Raw genomic sequence first — 17827 nt, 5'->3', positions numbered from 1 at the left:
CCCCAGAGCCCTGCCATTCATTGTGAAGGTCCTGGCCTGGTTTGGCTTTCAAAAAAGCAACTCCTTGCACATCTGCATTAAACTCCATCACCCATTTCTCAGCCCAACTGTTGAAGATCCTGCTGCAATTCTTGATCACGATCCCACTGTGATTCTTGATAACCGGCTTCATTGTGTACAATACCACCTCTAGTGTCATCAGCAATCTTATTGATCATGCCTTATACATTCACATCCATATCGGTGATAAAGGTGACAATAAACAATAGGCACAGCACCTATCCTTGTAAGCTAGAGGCCTCCAGTCGCAAAATCAAAAATTTCACCACCATCCTCTGTTTCCCACCATTAAGCCAATTCTGTAGCCAGTTAGCAAGCTCTCCCTCAATCCTATGCGATCTAACCATCCAGAACAGACTACTATGTGGAATCTTAACAAAGGACTTGTTAAATTGACTACATTTGACTACATCTGCAGCCCTGCCTTCATCAGCCTTCCTGATCACTACTTCATAGAACTTAATTAAATACATGGGACACCATCTCCCACACACAAAACCATGGGGAATTAATTTTGGAAGATTTCACTTGTTGATTCCATGATTATGCTAAAAATGCGCACAGGTGATTTGAAATAAAATGTAAAAGCAAGCAAAATATGTAGTAAGATATAGGAACAGAATTAGACCATTCAGCCCAGAGTCTACTCTACCATTCAATGGCCGATCTATTTTTCTCTCTCAACCCCATTCGCCTGCCTTCTCCCTGTAACATTTGATGCCCTTACTAATCAAGAATCAATCAATCTCCACTTTAAAAATATTTAATGTCTTGGCTTCCACAACCAACTGTGGCAATGAATTCCACAGATTCACCACCCTTTGGCTAAAGAAATTCCTCCTCATCTCCATTCTAGTCTGTCCATTCGGTTCGCAGCAGAGATATTGTTCTCAGGAATCTTTAGATATCTACCAATGCGATTTTTTTCCTCCAAAGCCCAACATTGTTTCATAGAATAAAATAGATAACTCTTAATGGTTCATAATGCACAATTGCAATCCTTTTATTTTTTTGTTCTTCATTCTAAATGATTTTGTATTACTTAATTACATTTGGTGAATGGTGAATTACTGGTGTAGCCGATTACCCTTCTGGATACCAGAACTAGAAAAATAATTGAATTGTTAATTCATAATGCAGCTATTCACAATTATTATAACTATATTGTGAAATGATTTTATGGAAACAAATATTAATAAGGTTTACTGAATATATTGCATATATGTATCACCAGTTACAACCTCAGGATCCCCTAAAGAGTTTTACTGTCATTGAATTCTTGAACTGCAAATTATTAATGTCCTTCAGGACAGAAATCTGTTATTGTTACCTGGTCTGCCCTATACGTGACTCCACACCCACCAACCAATGTGGTTGATTCTTAAACAACCACTTAAATGGTCTAACAAGCCACTCAGAGCCAAGTGGAAAAAGTGAACAAATAACTAGACAAACCTCCTGTAATTGATCGCTCTATTAACTTCAGATAAAATGGAGTAGTTTCCAACCAAGTCAACCTTGTGGAGTATTCTTCACAAACATACCTTAGAAATAGTGTGCCTAACTCCTGCTTCACAATCCCTGGGTATATACTGTCCGACTGGCTGGAACAGCCATCAGAGCTACACAGTGCGAGAGAGTACCCTTGGGACACCTTGATATTGACAGATCACTTGACATTTCATGGCATCAAATATGGGCATGGAAATATTCTTCTGATCTCTGTGTTCTCCAGCTATGTTGCATATCAATTGGAAGAAGCACTTTAGATAGCAAAGGCACAGAATAAATTGTGAGAGATTTTAATTTCCATCACGAAGAGTGGCTTGGCCATACCACTGACATAACTGGCAGAATCTTTGAGATTGTGACTGCAGCAGGTAGCAAGTAAACCAATACAAGAAATAAACTTTCTTGATCTCATCATAGATTATACAAGGGTACAGCACAACAATATGTGCTATGGCTCACCAAGTGCACATTGACCATCAAGCACTCATTCACACTACTCCCACCCTTACACATGAAACCTCTCAGATTCTAGCACTCTTCAAGATGCAATTTGCCATGGCCCCATTAACCTGGCAACCCACGTACTTTTGGAATGTGGGAGGAAATTGAAGCACCTGGAGGAAACTCACTTAGTACAGGGAGAACGTGCTAACTCTACACAGACAGCACCAAGGATCAGGATTGAACCTGTACTGTTGGAGCTGAGAAAAGGACACCTTGGGTGACCTAGGGTTGAAAGCCTCACCTTGGGAGAAGATGCAGCGAGACTGAGAAATTAAGAGAGGGTATCCTTGAAAGAGGCCGGACGAGACAAGGTGTAATTTCCTACCCTCCCAGTCATCTGCTCCTGTACCCTCCTTCGTAAGCTCATCTCCCATTCCCGTCCCCATTTTCCTTTTATTTCCCCTCCTGTCCTTTCTGTCCCCTTATATCCCTCCGTCTGTATTTACACACCTCTTTCCTCCTATCTGACGCTCTGTCTCTTTTTCACCTCCAACCTTTGTCACTTACTTCACCCATCTGCCAATCATAAACCCCCTCACTCGTACCCACATCACCTGCCAGACTTTGTCCCATTTCCACCTCCCTTTTCCAACTTTCAACCCCCCCCCCATTACTATCTGTCTGAAGCAGAGTCCCAACCCGAAACGCCATCTGTCCATTTCCTTCAGATGTAGCCTGACCCGGTGAGTTCCTCCAGCACTTTGTGTTTTGTGGAAGATAAGAGTGGCTTGTTTCCATATGCAACATCATTCTGAAATCTAAATCTTCTCATAGCCCTCCTTAAAGATAGAAGCATGTCCAAACAACACTTCCTGTAGCACATGCAGTGGCGTACTGTCTTTGCCTTGTACGACAAAGAACTTACCCCCAATTCAAGTTTATATTTTCCAGCCAATTTCTTCCAAATAATACAGGCCTGTTTCCTTTCACATTGACCAGAGTCGGAGTCCAACTGCCTCTGTACGTCAATAGAAATGGTAACTCTTCCAGAACAGAAATGTTGTCTGGTTTCTATGACAGTGAATGTGCTGTGGCTGCAGTAGTCACTTCTCCAGTTTCCCTTTTTATAGATGCTCTTGCACAAGAGATGCCGATGCTCTGGTGTGCAGCTGCATGCTGATTGATTTCCTCCCAGGTCAATACAGTTATCATCCATCTCTGTGTCCCTGAGTTGTACAAACAGCTAACTACCCAAATTACTTTTCTTCACGGTCTGTATCATCTTTAATGTCCATCAAATATTTTTCATGAATGATGTGTATATCCTGTGAATGACCGACAATTATGGCATCTTTCCCAATAAAATCTGGGAAGATTTCCAATGTAACAGTATTATGTTTGCTTGTGTCACATAGCATGGTTTGAGGAGCATCGAACTGAGGATCCTGTCTTTGCTACTGAAGTGAACAAGACCCACCATTTTGACACTTGTTGCTGTGTCGACTTTTTGAACATCTTTGTTTGGGTCAGAATGGTACTAACTCCATAGCATCGTCACAGGCCTGAAATATCACAGGCTGGCTTAAAGGTCAAGTCCACATGTAACCGTTTGAAGTAAGCTTCCCTTTAAAGATCAATGACAAACCGAACTGAGGCAAAAAGAGAAGCACAATAAAACCACAGAAGATTACCAGACACTTCCTGAAATGAAGGAGTGTGCAAGTGCTTCCTTTCGATGCCAATTGTGAAATCTGAGACATTCTAAGTGAGACATAGTTTGGACTCGAAATGCTTTGGCAGACTCAGTGACTTCTGTGCAGGACAAACCCACTTATTTTTTTGGCGCAACTAGAATTTAAAAAAGTATAGTATCTGTGGTTCCAAAATAGCGAAGAATATATTTGTTTTTTTTATCAGGAATATCATTTGCTACTAAAAATTCTTTCAAACCCTTCAAAATAAGAAACAAAGTCTTCTTTTAAACCTTCAGATTGCACCAACCAAATTTTGTTACCCTAGTTTCCCCCCCCCACCCCTAAATTTTAATTGTAAATGCAAAATATTGCTGATTAGTCACACACTGCAAAACAACGTTTAGATGCATGCCATATCCAGTTTATATACCAAGAGTTTATATACGCTGTTTATCTGTGTGTAGCCATCTTCAATTTCCTTACTGGTTCCCCCTACTGGTTTACTGCCAGTACTACAGCAACCCAAGACAAACAAACCCACAACTCATGTACAAGAAGATGCACCTCTAGCCAAGCGGCCCAGTCTAGTTACAAAACTGCCAACATTCCATTCAACAATGTAGGAAAAAAGGCATATAGTGCTGGAGTAACTCAGTGGGTCAGGTAGAGTCTCTGGCCAACATGGATAGAACACCTATCCATGTTCTCCAGAGATGCCACCTGACCCACTGAGTTACTCCAGTACTCTCTGTCTTTTTATATAAACTAACATCCGCAGTTCCTTGTGACATCAATGTAGAATATTGCCCAAGCATGCCATATTTACAAAAGTAGAACACATCCAAATCAACTAATTAGCACAGCAGTAGAATTGCTGCCTTGCAACGCCAGTTGACCCGGATTCGATCCTGACCACGGTTGCTGTCTGTACGGAGTTTGTACGTTCTCCCCGTGACCGCGTGTGTATTCGCCGAGATCTTCGGTTTCCTCCCACATTCCAAAAATGTACAGGTTTGTAGGTTAATTGGCTTGGTATAAGCGTAAATTGTCCCTAGTATGTGTAGGATAGTGTTAATTTGCAGGGATAGCTGGTCGGTACGGACTCGTTGAGGTGAAGGGCCTGTTTCTACGCTGTATCTCTAAACTAAACCAAAGTATGATGAAGCAGCATTTACTCATCAAAATCTGGCATAGGCTCGTAACCTGCCCATAGAGCAAATGCCATACAAATGCTGGGTATCCTGTAGTGAATGAGTGAACTCTAGACATCCAAAAGCATTTCCATTTCTACAAGGTCCAAGTCAGTAGTGAGGAAATTCTCATCCATTGTCTGGATTTATGCTGCCCCAACAAGTCTCAAGAACCTCGGCACAACGAAATGTGTAGGAAGGAACTGCAGATGCTGGTTTAAACCAAAGATAGACACAGAAACCTGGAGTAATTTAGCGGGTCAGACAGCATCTCTGGAGAAAAGGAAGAGGTGACGTTTCAGGTCGAGACTCTTCTTCAGACTCTGAAGAAGTCTTGACCCGAAACCTCACCTCTTCCTTTTCTCCAGTGACGCTGTCTGACCCGCTGAGTTACTCTTAGCTTTCTGCGTCTAACAGCTCAACCCTGGACAAAGCAGACTGCTTGATTGGTGCCCATTGAACACTCCAATTCTTCATTCCCTTCATCACCAACACATAGTGGCTGGGTAGTGCATCTTCTACAAAATACACGTTATTCACCCAAAGTAATCTGCTAATGCCTCTCAAATCTGCAACCTCTACCAATACAGAGAACAAGGGCAGTCGTTGCAATGGGAATACCACCACCAGCTGCAAAATCCCCCAAAGCATTTTGATTTGGAAATGAGTCACTGTTCCTTCATCATAACTACAGATAAATCCTAGAATTCAATAGTCAAGAATGTTTCATTGTCATATGGAACGGGAATGGAACAATGAAATTCTCCCTTGCTGTAGCTTTACCGGCACATTAACGCAACAAGACAGCAAATAAATATATAATAATTAACAATACACTAAATTATCAGTAATGTAAGGAAACCTGACCAAATAGTGCAAACCAAAGTATGGTGCAAGTATAAACAAAGTCTATAGTAGATTGTTGTTGAGGTAGTGTTGTGGTTAGGGTTGTGCAGAGCCTGATAGTTGATGAGAGGAAGCTACTCTTGAATTTATAGGTCATGGTTCTCAGGCTTCTGTATCTTCCTCCTGACAGTGGCAGTGAGATGAGAGCATGGCCAGGGTGCTGTGGGCTTTGATGATATTAGCTGCCTAATTGAACTGCAACAGTCCTTGTGATGTGGGTATGTATACCCACAATGTGGTTAGGGAGAAAATTACAGGCTTTTGACCCAGCAAAGGCAAATGAATGGTGACATCTTTCCAAATCAAGATGGTGTGTGACTTAGAGGGCAACTTCCAGGTGCTGGTGTAAGAGGCCTGGGTAGTTTGCAATAAATGCATGCGCTCAAAAATATTCAGTACTTCAAGAAGGCCGCTCATCATCATCTTCTGAAGGGTAATAAATGCTGGCATTGCCAAACATGCACAGATCACATGAATTGAATAAATAAAACGATTCACCATTGTTATAGAGGAAGATACATCAGTCATCCTGCATGTATTAATAAATAACCAGATATTGGTAACTTTGGTTGACTAAATGACAGGAAGAACTGTTTTGGTCTTTGACAAGTAGTAGTTTGGGCATCTTTAACAGCACTAAAATGGTCCAGTTAATACCTCATATGAAACATAATCTAATGCCAAGGCCTTGTACACAATGAAACAGGAATGCTCATTAAAAAAAATTAAAATCTCCTGCAATCTTTGATGGAAAGGGATCTGGACATATCATTGCAGTAGACCCTATCAGGTTTATCCCTGAAATCAAGATGAGGAGGTACATTTAAGGGATGAATACGACCAGGATATCAGGAATAAAACATAGATTTTTTGAAAGAGTGCCATGGTATATTTTATATCCACTTGTGAAACCAAATAGATTTTACCTTTTGTCTCCGAAGTTAAAAGGCAAGACCTAAAATGGTGCTGTAAGCCTTCAGTATTGCAACGTGACAGTTTAAACATTTGTCCAAAAATAACCGTATTACCAGAACTTATTATTTAAATCGTTAAATCTTTTTTTTTAAATACAAGTTTGTACAATGACTTCTTTTAAAACCCACAAAAATGTCAGTAAGCAAAAACTGCAGTCTGTATTGTAAATAATAAATTATTTCTTTTTTTCCCCTTCCATTTGCAAGAGAGAACTGCATAAAATACATTTGTCCCCAGAAGGTAACTTGAGCTAAACGTTTTAACATTATAGAAAATGGATGCCAAACAGCAGAAAGAATTTCTCCACAAACCAGAATTTTCTGAGCACTTTTTATTTTACAGCTTATGAATATTTTACAGACATACCTGCAGTGATGCCGACGTAACAACCATGTAAATTGACTGTGACAATCCAGGCAATAATTAACTTCCCTGTCGCCAAGCCATCGTGCTTCGGTGCGGAGCTTCTGTTCAAATTCCAATGCATCAGATTTCTGCCACAGAGCATCCTTATCTCTGAAATAATTAAAAACAAATATAGTGCAAAAATTATAAAAGAAATATGGGTATTGGCAATATGGACAGAGTAATTTGAGTATTCTCTTCAAATTGTACCAATGTACAAATTGTACATTGCTTGCATTATTATTATATGCATTACTAAGTGGTGTAAAGTGTCAAAAGAGAAACCATTGGATATCATAATTTGGATAGCACAAATATAGATCATGTAAAGGAATAAAAGCATATGGTCAGGTAATTTTGAGATCTGATGCATATTCAAATTTCATCACGGCAGCTGGGCAATTTAAATTCAGTTATTTAAATAGACAATAGATGCAGGAGGAGGCCATTCGGCCATTCGAGCCAGCACCGCCATTCGATGTGATCATGGCTGATCATTCTCAATCAGTGCCCCGTTCCTGCCTTCTCCCCATACCCCCTGACTCCACTATCCTTAAGAGCTTTATCTAGCTCTCTCTTGAATGCATTCAGAGAATTAGTCTCCACTGCCTTCTGAGGCAGAGAATTCCACAGATTTACAACTCTCTGAGGACCCTTTTTCCTCATCTCCGTTCTAAATGGCCTACCCCTTATTCCTAAACTATGGCCCCTAGTTCTCGACTTCCCCAACATTGGGAACATGTTTCCTGCCTCTAACGTGTCCAACCCCTTAATAATCTTATATATTTCAATAAGATCCCCTCTCATCCTTCTAAATTCCAATGTATACAAGCCTAGTCGCTGCAGTCCTTCAACATATGACAGTCCCGCCATTCAGGGAATTAACCTAGTAAACCTACGCTGCACGCCCTCAATAGCAAGAATATCCTTCCTCAAATTTGGAGACCAAAACTGCACACAGTACTCCAGGTGCGGTCTCACTAGGGCCCTGTACAACTGCAGAAGGACCTCTTTGCTCCTATACTCAACTCCTCTTGTTATGAAGGCCAACATTCCATTGGCTTTCTTCACTGCCTGCTGTACCTGCATGCTTCCTTTCAGTGACTGATGCACTAGGACACCCAGATCTCATTGTACGTCCCCTTCTCCTAACTTGACACCATTCAGATAATAATCTGCCTTCCTATTTTTACCACCAAAGTGGATAACCTCACACTTATCCACATTAAACTGCTAGTATAAATACTGGCCTTCACAAAACTTTTGATTTATACAGACCACAAAATTATGAAACATTTTAAAAGATCAAATAGAGTTTGGATGAGCAAAACTAGTGATCAGCAGTATCAGATAGCAACAAAGAAATCCAAAAAAGTAAAACAGAAGATACTTTGTTACACTAAGAGAAGTGAGAATTTCGATTCATCACCACAGGTGAATTTCGATTCATCACCACAGAAGGAAAGACACAAAATGCCAGCGGGTCAGGCAGCATCTCCGGAGAACATGGATAAGTGACATTTCGGATCAGGACCCGTCTTCAAAATGTCACCTATCCATGTTCTCCAGAGGTGCTGACTGATCTGCTGAGTTACTCCAGCATTTTGTGTCTTTCTTTGGTATAAACCAGCAACTGCAGTTCCTTGTTATTAAACATAGAAACATAAAAAATCGGTGCAGGTGTAGGCCATTCGGTCCTTCGAGCTAGCACTGCCATTCAATATGATCATGTCTGATCATCCAAAATTGGTTCCCCGTTCCTGCTTTCTCCCCATATCCCTTGATTCCCTTAGCCCTAAGAGCTAAATCTAACTCTCATTTAGGGGAATTGTATTTAGGGGAACGCTGGACAAGCAATGAGGGAGAATGAAGCAGAGGGTTATGCTGTTACATTTAGACAAGCAAAAACTGGAGTAGAAGGATCAAGTAGAAGATAAATGCTGCAGGGACTGGTTTTGCCAAATGACCTGTTCTGTGTGTTCAGAGGTGCTGGTAGACTCAGTTTTCTTCCTGGTGTAATGCTCAAAGTAGAAAGGTCTGCCAGCTAGATGGGACGTAACCTAGGGAGGAGTGGAAATTGTTTAGGCTGTGGCCAGAATCTTGTACTACATCGTAGTCCTAGAAGCACTCCCAGCAGATTGCACTAATCTTCAAGAAAGCAGGATTAATTCAACAGTTATATTAGTCAACCTTGTACCAGAAAAAATCTGAGACAAAATTTACTTGTCATATGGAATTAAAATATATTAACAAATATCAGGCAGATCAAATTTGATACAAGCAAAAACTGGAGTCGAAGGATCATGAAGAATATAAGTGCTGGCATGGACCGGTTGCGCCAAATGACCTGTTTTGTGCTTATCTAAATTGTGACCTTTGAAGAAGTAAGCGAGAGTGTTGTTGTAGGAAATAAAATCTGGTAAGTATTTTCGTCAAGCCTTTCATAGAACAGAACAATGCAGCACAGGAATAGGTCCTTTGGCCCACAATGTTTATGCCAAACATGATGCCAAGATCAATTCTTACCTGCCTGCACATAATCCACCACCCGACACTCAGAGATGGGTGAACTCACGTGATATATTTTATTTACAGTGACATGAAAGTCCTGGTCTGCATGACAGCACTGTCCTTCGCCGTCAGCGTGCATGTGCGATGATGCTGCCGATCTCAGGCTTGTCTCAGCAGCTTAGTCCTGGTCTTCGAAGGAGGTGTGACGATTTCAGGCTTTTCCCTGCAGTTCACCCTTGGCCCGAGAGGAGGTGCTGGTAGACTCAGGTTTCTTCCTGTCTCAGCTTTGGGCTACAAGAGACAACGCTGGCGGTCTCTGGTTTATCGCGGCGACTAATCTTTGCATCAGTCTGAAGAAGGGTCTCGACCCGAAACGTCACACATTCCTGCTCTCCTGAGATGCTGCCTGACCTGCTGAGTTACTCCAGCATTTTGTGAATAAATACCTTCGATTTGTACCAGCATCTGCAGTTATTTTCTTACACAATCTTTGCATCTATGTGTGTGTGCACGTAGTCATATCATATCATATCATATCATATCTATACAGCCGGAAACAGGCCTTTTCGGCCCACCAAGTCCGTGCCGCCCAGCGATCCCCGTACATTAACACTATCCTACACCCACTAGGGACAATTTTTACATTTACCCAGCCAATTAACCTACATACCTGTACGTCTTTGGAGTGTGGGAGGAAACCGAAGATCTCGGAGAAAACCCACGCAGGTCACGGGGAGAACGTACAAACTCCTTACAGTGCAGCACCCGTAGTCAGGATCGAACCTGAGTCTCCGGCGCTGCATTCGCTGTAAAGCAGCAACTCTACCGCTGCGCTACCGTGCCGCCCTCCTTTGTTGTCTGTGGGTAGGAAGAGATTCTGGCATCTCAGGCTTGCCCCAGCCACTCATTCGTAGCCTCAGGTAGAGGCACTAGCTGTCTAATGCTTCTTTCCCTGCAGTCCAGTCTTGACCACACAGTGGTCGCACGTTTGACCCAGTGGCTCAGTCTTCATTAACCTGTGACAAGGGAACACAACTAGCAAGGATGCGCTCCACTTTGTCTCCCTTTCTCGCTCTCTTCTTTCTTCTATTTTCCTCCTTCTCTCCTGCTTCTTCTCTCATCCTCTACCTTCTCCCCTCGGGCTAGAATTCCTCAGTTTTATCAGGGGAAGCCTGACAAAGTACAAATGACCAACTAATATCAGCTAAATGGACCCAGCTGTTACCAATGATGCTGAGGATTGGCATCTCCTGGCCTGTCGGACAGTTAATAGCCTGACAGGCTGTCTGTCAGATAGCATATGCCTTCCTTATCATATTCCCACTTTGATGTCATGCCATGTGAAAAATGTTTGCAAGGTCTAAGTCCTTGGAAATGGGGAACCAGGACATGCACAAATATGAAATTGGCCAGGAAAAGGCAGGAAACAATGATAAATAGCTGCATTATAATTTATCTGGAGAGAGAATACATCATAATCTTTCCTGTAATCAGAATTAAGAACACTGCTGCTTTGTTTTTCCATATACCTGGACACAATATCAAAATTTAAAGCTAACACTTTGCAGTGACCAATGAAGGAAGTAAAACACATGCAAAGGTTAAGCAAAAAAAAAGTAGGCACATACATGGAGGATGAAATTTAAAGCAGAGATGAATGGCACAGTGGCATAGCGGTAGAGCTACTGCCTTACAGCGCCAGAGACCCGGGTTCGATCCTGACTATGGATGCTTGTCTGTACAGAGTTTGTACGTTCTCCCCTTGACCTGCGTGGGTTTTCTCTGAGATCTTCGGTTTCCTCCCATACTCCAAAGACATACAGGTTTGTAGGTTAATTGGCTTGATGTAAATGTAAAATAGGGTGGTGTTAATGTGTGGGGATTGCTGGTCAGCGAGGACTCGGTGGGCCAAAGGGCCTGTTTCCACGCTGTATTTCTAAATTAAACTAAATGCTATATTTTTTAAGGTAGAACATGGAGTGGTAAATCAAATAGTAAAACCAAAGGAAATGCAGGAACAAAGAGATTTTGTAGTGTAAGTAAATAAACATTTAAAAGGTGCCAGACACGTCAAGAAGACTTAAAAAATAACTCACAAAACCCTTGCTTGGCTTTGTTATTATGGAGGCATAGAATATAAAGGCAATTGAACTAAAATGATATAGAAGACAAGCTAACCCCTTGGGAAGTATTAAAACAAATTCTAGACATCACATACTAAAGAACTAGATTCTTTAAATCCAGCAGGTGCAGAAGAGATACACTAGAAAGGTACAGGAAGGAACTGCAGATGCTGGTTTACACTAAAGAAAGACACAAAAAGCTGGAGTAACTCTGTGCGTTGTACAGCATCAAAAGCTGGAGTAACTCAGCGGGTTCCTTCCTATAGCTTCCTTAAGCTACCATGAATCAGAATTTCCTCATCCCAACTACCTTTCCAGTAGAATGACACACAAAACTGGGGTAACTCAACAAGTTGGCCAGCATCTCTGGAGAAAAGAAATAGGTGACATTTCGGGTAGAGACCCTTCTTCAGCTTAAGGAAGGTGCTTGCATGATACAAGAAATTTCTGAGTAGTTTTCATAGGGTGTGACAAGAGTTATAAAGGAGAAACAGCTTCCAATGGTAATATAAGGGGCAGGCAATTTAGACTGTGTTTTTATAAATTAGGATTTACCTGCAAGTTTCAAAGAGGAATTGTATAATTAATTGGGAGAGGCCAAACTGACAGCTGGGAAGCCAAAACCTTGCAAAACAGTTCAATGATGGTCAAGAAATCTGATAGTGGCAAGAGAAGTGCTGGTGGAGAGTATGTAATGTAGGGGTGAGACATGGGGCATCACTCTTATGTGGTCTCAGGGTGGTTTACTGGATTCGAGAAGGCACTCTTTTTCTCATGGTCTAAAAATGGTGCAATAAAATTGCTGTGAGAATGTGGTTTTTTTGCAAGACTTTGCATGTTATAACACCTAAAAGCAGGTGCTTTGTGGTTAAGGTTCAACATATATTACAGGAGCCTACACTCTTGCCCAAGGGGCCACGCACATCAAGACTGCTAACTAACCCTTCCTCATTACTCAATACCCAGTCTAGAATAGCCTGCTCTCTCGTTGGTTCCTCTACATGTTGGTTTAATAATAATAATAATAATATTCATTTATTGTCATTGCAACGAGTACAACGAAATTAAAAAATAGCCAATCCTGACGGTGCGTACAAACATATATGCAATAAATGCAAAAAACAAATAAATACATAAATACAATTAAATACAATTATATTAAGTACAAGATTTTTTAACGGTGTTGCCTAGTGCAAAGGTAGTGTTCAGTTCTCGTATGGCCCTGCGGTAAAAACTGTTTTTAAGTCTGTTTGTTCGGGATTTGATCGACCTGTAACGTCGACCAGAGGGCAGATGAACAAACAGACGGTGGCCGGGGTGGGATGGATCTTTTATTATTTTGCCTGCTCTACTGAGGCAGCGTAGGCTGAACAGGTGCTCCAGGGAGGGCAGTGAGCAGCCGATGATCTTCTGGGCCGTCGTGATGACCCTCTGAAGGGCCTTCCTGTCCTTTTCTGAGCAGCTGGCATACCATGTGGTTATACAGTATGCCAGCACACTCTCGATGGAGCAGCGATAGGACAACATGAGCTTCTCCTGCAGGTTGGTTTTCCTGAGGATCCTCAGGAAGTGGAGTCTCTGCTGTGCCTTCTTTACTGTGGTGATGGTGTTGGTAGACCAGGTAAGATCCTCTGCGATGTGCGTACCCAGGAACCTGAAAGCTGGTACCCTTTCCACACAGACCCCATTGATGTAGAGTGGGTCGTAATCTCCACTGGTTTTTCTAAAGTCAATTATAAGTTCCTTTGTTTTGGAGGAGTTCAGGACCAGATTGTTCACTGAACACCATGCTGCCAGCCTTTGGATTTCATCCCTATAGGCTGTCTCATCTCCTTCTGAGATGAGTCCAACCACAGTCGTGTCATCCGCGAACTTGATGATGGTGTTGGTGGGATGGGTGGGGGCGCAGTCGTGAGTGTAGAGGGAGTAAAAGATGGGGCTCAACACACAGCCCTGTGGTGAGCCGGTGCTCAGTGTAATGGTGGAGAGGTGAGGGCCTATTTTGACGGTCTGGGGGCGGTTGGTCAGGAAGTCCTTGATCCATTGGCAGATGGTTTGGGAAAATCCAAGGTCTGAAAGTTTGGTGACCAGTCTGCTCGGGATGACCGTGTTAAAGGCAGAGCTGAAGTCGAGGAAGAGCATCCTCACATAGCTCCCCTGGTGTTCAAGGTGGGTCAGTGCAGTGTGAAGAGCAGTGTCGATGGCATCCCCTGTAGACCTATTTGCTCTGTAGGCAAACTGGTGTGGGTCGAAGGTGGGTGGGAGGCTGGCTTTGATGTGCTGCAGGACCAGTCTCTCGAAGCACTTTGTGATGACCGGTGTGAGTGCTACCGGACGGTAGTCGTTAAGACCGCTGATGACAGACTTTTTCAGCAGTGGGATGATTATGGCGGACTTCAGGCAGGGAGGGATGGTGGATTTTAAAAGGGACAGGTTGAAGATTTTTGTGAAGACCTCAGATAATTGGTCTGCACATTCCCTCAGCACTCTGCCCGTCACACCATCGGGGCCTGCAGCTTTCCTGGGATTCACTGCTCTGAGCACGCGCTTAACATCATACTCCTGCACAGTGAAGGTGTTGCTGTCAGGTGCTGGAGAGGGTGTTATGTCTGCCACTGTAGCTTTCACCTCGAAACGAGCAAAGAAACAGTTAAGTTCCTCTGCCAGCGAGGCGTCGCCGTCGGCAGTCGTGCGGTTGCTGGTCTTGTAGTTGGTGATGTGCTGGATGCCTTGCCATACCCGCCGTGGGTCATTGTTGGAAAAGTGGTCCTCAATCTTCCTCTTGTAGGACGCTTTGGCATCCTTGATGCCTCTCTTCAGGTTGGTTCTAGCAGCACTGTATAGAGCTCTATCACTAGACCTGAAAACTATCCCGTATATATTCCAAGAAATCCTCTTCCTCAGCATCTCTGCCAATTAGATTCACCCAATCTATATGTAGATTGAAGTCACCCATTATAACTGTTTTACCTTTGTTGCACACATTTCTAATTTCCTGTTTGATGCCATCCCCAACTCTACTACTACTGTTAGGTGGCTTGTACACAACTCCCACTAGCGTTTTCTGCCCCTTAGTGTTTCGCAGCTCGACCCATATCGATTCCACATCCTCCAAGCTAATGTCCTTCCTTTCTATTGCGTTAATCTCCTCTCTAACCAGCAACGCTACCCCACCTCCTTTTCCTTTCTGTCTATCCCTCCTGAATATTGAATATCCCTGGATGTTCAGCTCCCAGCCTTGGTCACCCTGGAGCCATGTCTCCGTAATCCCAACTATATCATATTCATTAATAACTATCTGCACATTCAACTCATCCACCTTATTACGAATGCTCCTTGCATTGAGACACAAAGCCTTCAGGCTTGTTTTTACAACACTCTTACCCCTTATACAATTATGTTGAAAAGTGGTCCTTTTTGATTTTTGCCCTGGATTTGTCTGCCTGCCACTTTTACTTTTCACCTTGCTACCTATTGCTTCTACCCTAATTTTACACCCCTCTGTCTCTCTGCTCATGCTCCCATCCCCCTGTCACATTAGTTTAAATCCTCCCCGACAGCACTAGCAAACACTCCCCCAAGGACATTGGTTCAATTCCAGCTCAGGTGCAGACTGTCCTGTTTGTACTGGTCCCAACTCCCCCAGAACTGGTTCCAATGTCCTAGAAATTTGAATCCCTCCCCCTTGCACCATTTTTCAAGCCACGTATTCATCTGAAATATCCTCCTATTTCTACTCTGACTATAATATGGTTGAGTTCTTCATTAGGATGGAGAGTGACATAGTTAATTCAGAAACAACGGTTCTGAACTTAAAGAAAGGTAACTTTGAGGGTATGAGACGTGAATTGGCCAAGATAGACTGGCAATTGATTCTCAAAGGGTTGACGGTGGATATGCAATGGAAGGCATTTAAAGACCGCATGGATGAACTACAACAATTGTTCATCCCAGTTTGGCAAAAGAATAAATCAGGGAAGGTAGTGCATCCGTGGCTAACAAGGGAAATTAGGGATAGTATCAAAACAAAAAATGAAGCATACAAATTAGCAAGAAAAGGCAGCCTACCAGAGGACAGGGAGAAATTCAGAGTCCAGCAGAGGAGGACAAAGGGCTTAATTAGGAAAGGGAAAATAGATTATGAAAGAAAACTGGCAGGGAACATAAAAATTGACTGCAAAAGCTTTTATAGATATGTGAAGAGAAAAAGATTAGTTAAAACAAATGTAGGTCCCGTGCAGTCAAGAACAGGTGAAATGATCATGGGGAACAAGGACATGGCAGACCAATTGAATAACTACTTTGGTTCTGTCTTCACTAAGGAAGACATAAATAATCTGCCGGAAATAGCAGGGTACCGGGGGTCTAACGAGATGGAGGAACTGAGGGTAATCCAGGTTAGTCGGGAAGTGGTGTTAGGTAAATTGAATGGATTAAAGGCCGATAAATCCCCAGGGCCAGATAGGCTGCATCCCAGAGTGCTTAAGGAGGTAGCCCCAGAAATAGTGGATGCATTAGTGATCATTTTTCAAAACTCTTTGGATTCTGGAGTAGTTCCTGAGGATTGGAGGGTAGCTAATGTAACCCCACTTTTCAAAAAGGGAGGGAGAGAGAAAACGGGGAATTACAGACCAGTTAGTCTAACATCGGTAGTGGGGAAAATGCTAGAGTCAGTTATTAAAGATGGGATAGCAGCACATTTGGAAAGTGGTGAAATCATTGGACAAAGTCAGCATGGATTTATGAAAGGTAAATCATGTCTGACGAATCTTATAGAATTTTTCGAGGATGTAACTAGTAGAGTGGATAAGGGAGAACCAGTGGATGTGTTATATCTGGACTTCCAGAAGGCTTTCGACAAGGTCCCATATAAGAGATTAGTATGCAAACTTAAAGCACACGGTATTGTGGGTTCAGTATTGATGTGGATAGAGAACTGGCTGGCAGACAGGAAGCAAAGAGTAGGAATAAACGGGTCCTTTTCAGAATGGCAGGCAGTGACTAGTGGGGTACCGCAAGGCTCAGTACTGGGACCCCAGCTATTTACAATATATATTAATGATTTGGACGAGGGAATTGAATGCAACATCTCCAAATTTGCGGAAGACACGAAGCTGGGGGGCAGTGTTAGCTGTGAGGAGGATGCTAGGAGGCTGCAAGGTGACTTGGATAGGTTAGGCGAGTGGGCAAATGCATGGCAGATGCAGCATAATGTGGATAAATGTGAGGTTATCCACTTTGGTGGCAAGAACAGGAAAGCAGACTATTATCTGAATGGTGGCCGATTAGGAAAAGGGGAGATGCAACGAGACCTGGGTGTCGTGGTACACCAGTCATTGAAAGTAGGCACGCAGGTGCAGCAGGCAGTGAATAAAGCGAATGGTATGTTGACATTCATAGCGAGGGGATTTGAGTATGGAAGCAGGGAGGTTCTGCTGCAGTTGTACAGGGCATTGGTGAGACCACACCTGGAGTATTGAGTACAGTTTTGGTCTCCTAATCTGAGGAAAGACACTCTTGCCATAGAGGGTACAGAGAAGGTTCACCAGATTGATTCCTGGGATGGCAGGACTTTTATATGAAGAAAGACTGGATAGACTCGGCTTGTACTCGCTGGAATTTAGAAGATTGAGGGGGGATCTTATAGAAACTTACAAAATTCTTAAGGGGTTGGACAGGCTAGATGCAGGAAGATTGTTCCCGATGTTGGGGAAGTCCAGAACAAGGGGTCACAGTTTAAGGATAAGGGGGAAGTCTTTTAGGACCGAGATGAGAACGTTTTTTTTCACACAGAGAGTGGTGAATCCGTGGAATTCTCTACCACAGAAGGTAGTTGAGGCCAGTTCATTGGCTATATTTAAGAGGGAGTTAGGTGTGGCCCTTGTGGCTAAAGGGATCAGGGGGTATGGAGAGAAGGCAGGTACGGGATACTGAGTTGGATGATCAGCCATGATCATATGGAATAGCGGTGCAGGCTCGAAGGGCCGAATGGCCTACTCCTGCACCT

The 17827-nt window shown here is 42.8% G+C and overlaps 1 protein-coding gene across 4 annotated transcripts in view; it reads right to left on the bottom strand.

The window, feature by feature from the left end:
• The window catches only part of fyco1a (FYVE and coiled-coil domain autophagy adaptor 1a), a 164014-nt gene that overhangs the window by 97212 nt on the left and 48975 nt on the right, over positions 1-17827 (bottom strand). For all 4 annotated transcript variants that reach the window (XR_013548755.1, XM_078419258.1, XM_078419271.1 and 1 more), the window contains one exon: positions 7148-7297. Coding sequence is in view for 3 of the 4 variants with exons in the window: in XM_078419258.1 (XP_078275384.1) it covers positions 7148-7297 (150 nt within the window). In the remaining variant the exon portion in view is untranslated. The remainder of the gene's footprint in view (positions 1-7147; positions 7298-17827) is intronic.

Source organism: Rhinoraja longicauda, chromosome 2 (assembly GCF_053455715.1).
Source record: "Rhinoraja longicauda isolate Sanriku21f chromosome 2, sRhiLon1.1, whole genome shotgun sequence".
NCBI lineage: Eukaryota > Metazoa > Chordata > Chondrichthyes > Rajiformes > Arhynchobatidae > Rhinoraja > Rhinoraja longicauda.
The sequence above is the reverse complement of the archived record's forward strand: the minus strand, read 5'-3'. Positions and strand labels throughout refer to the sequence as shown.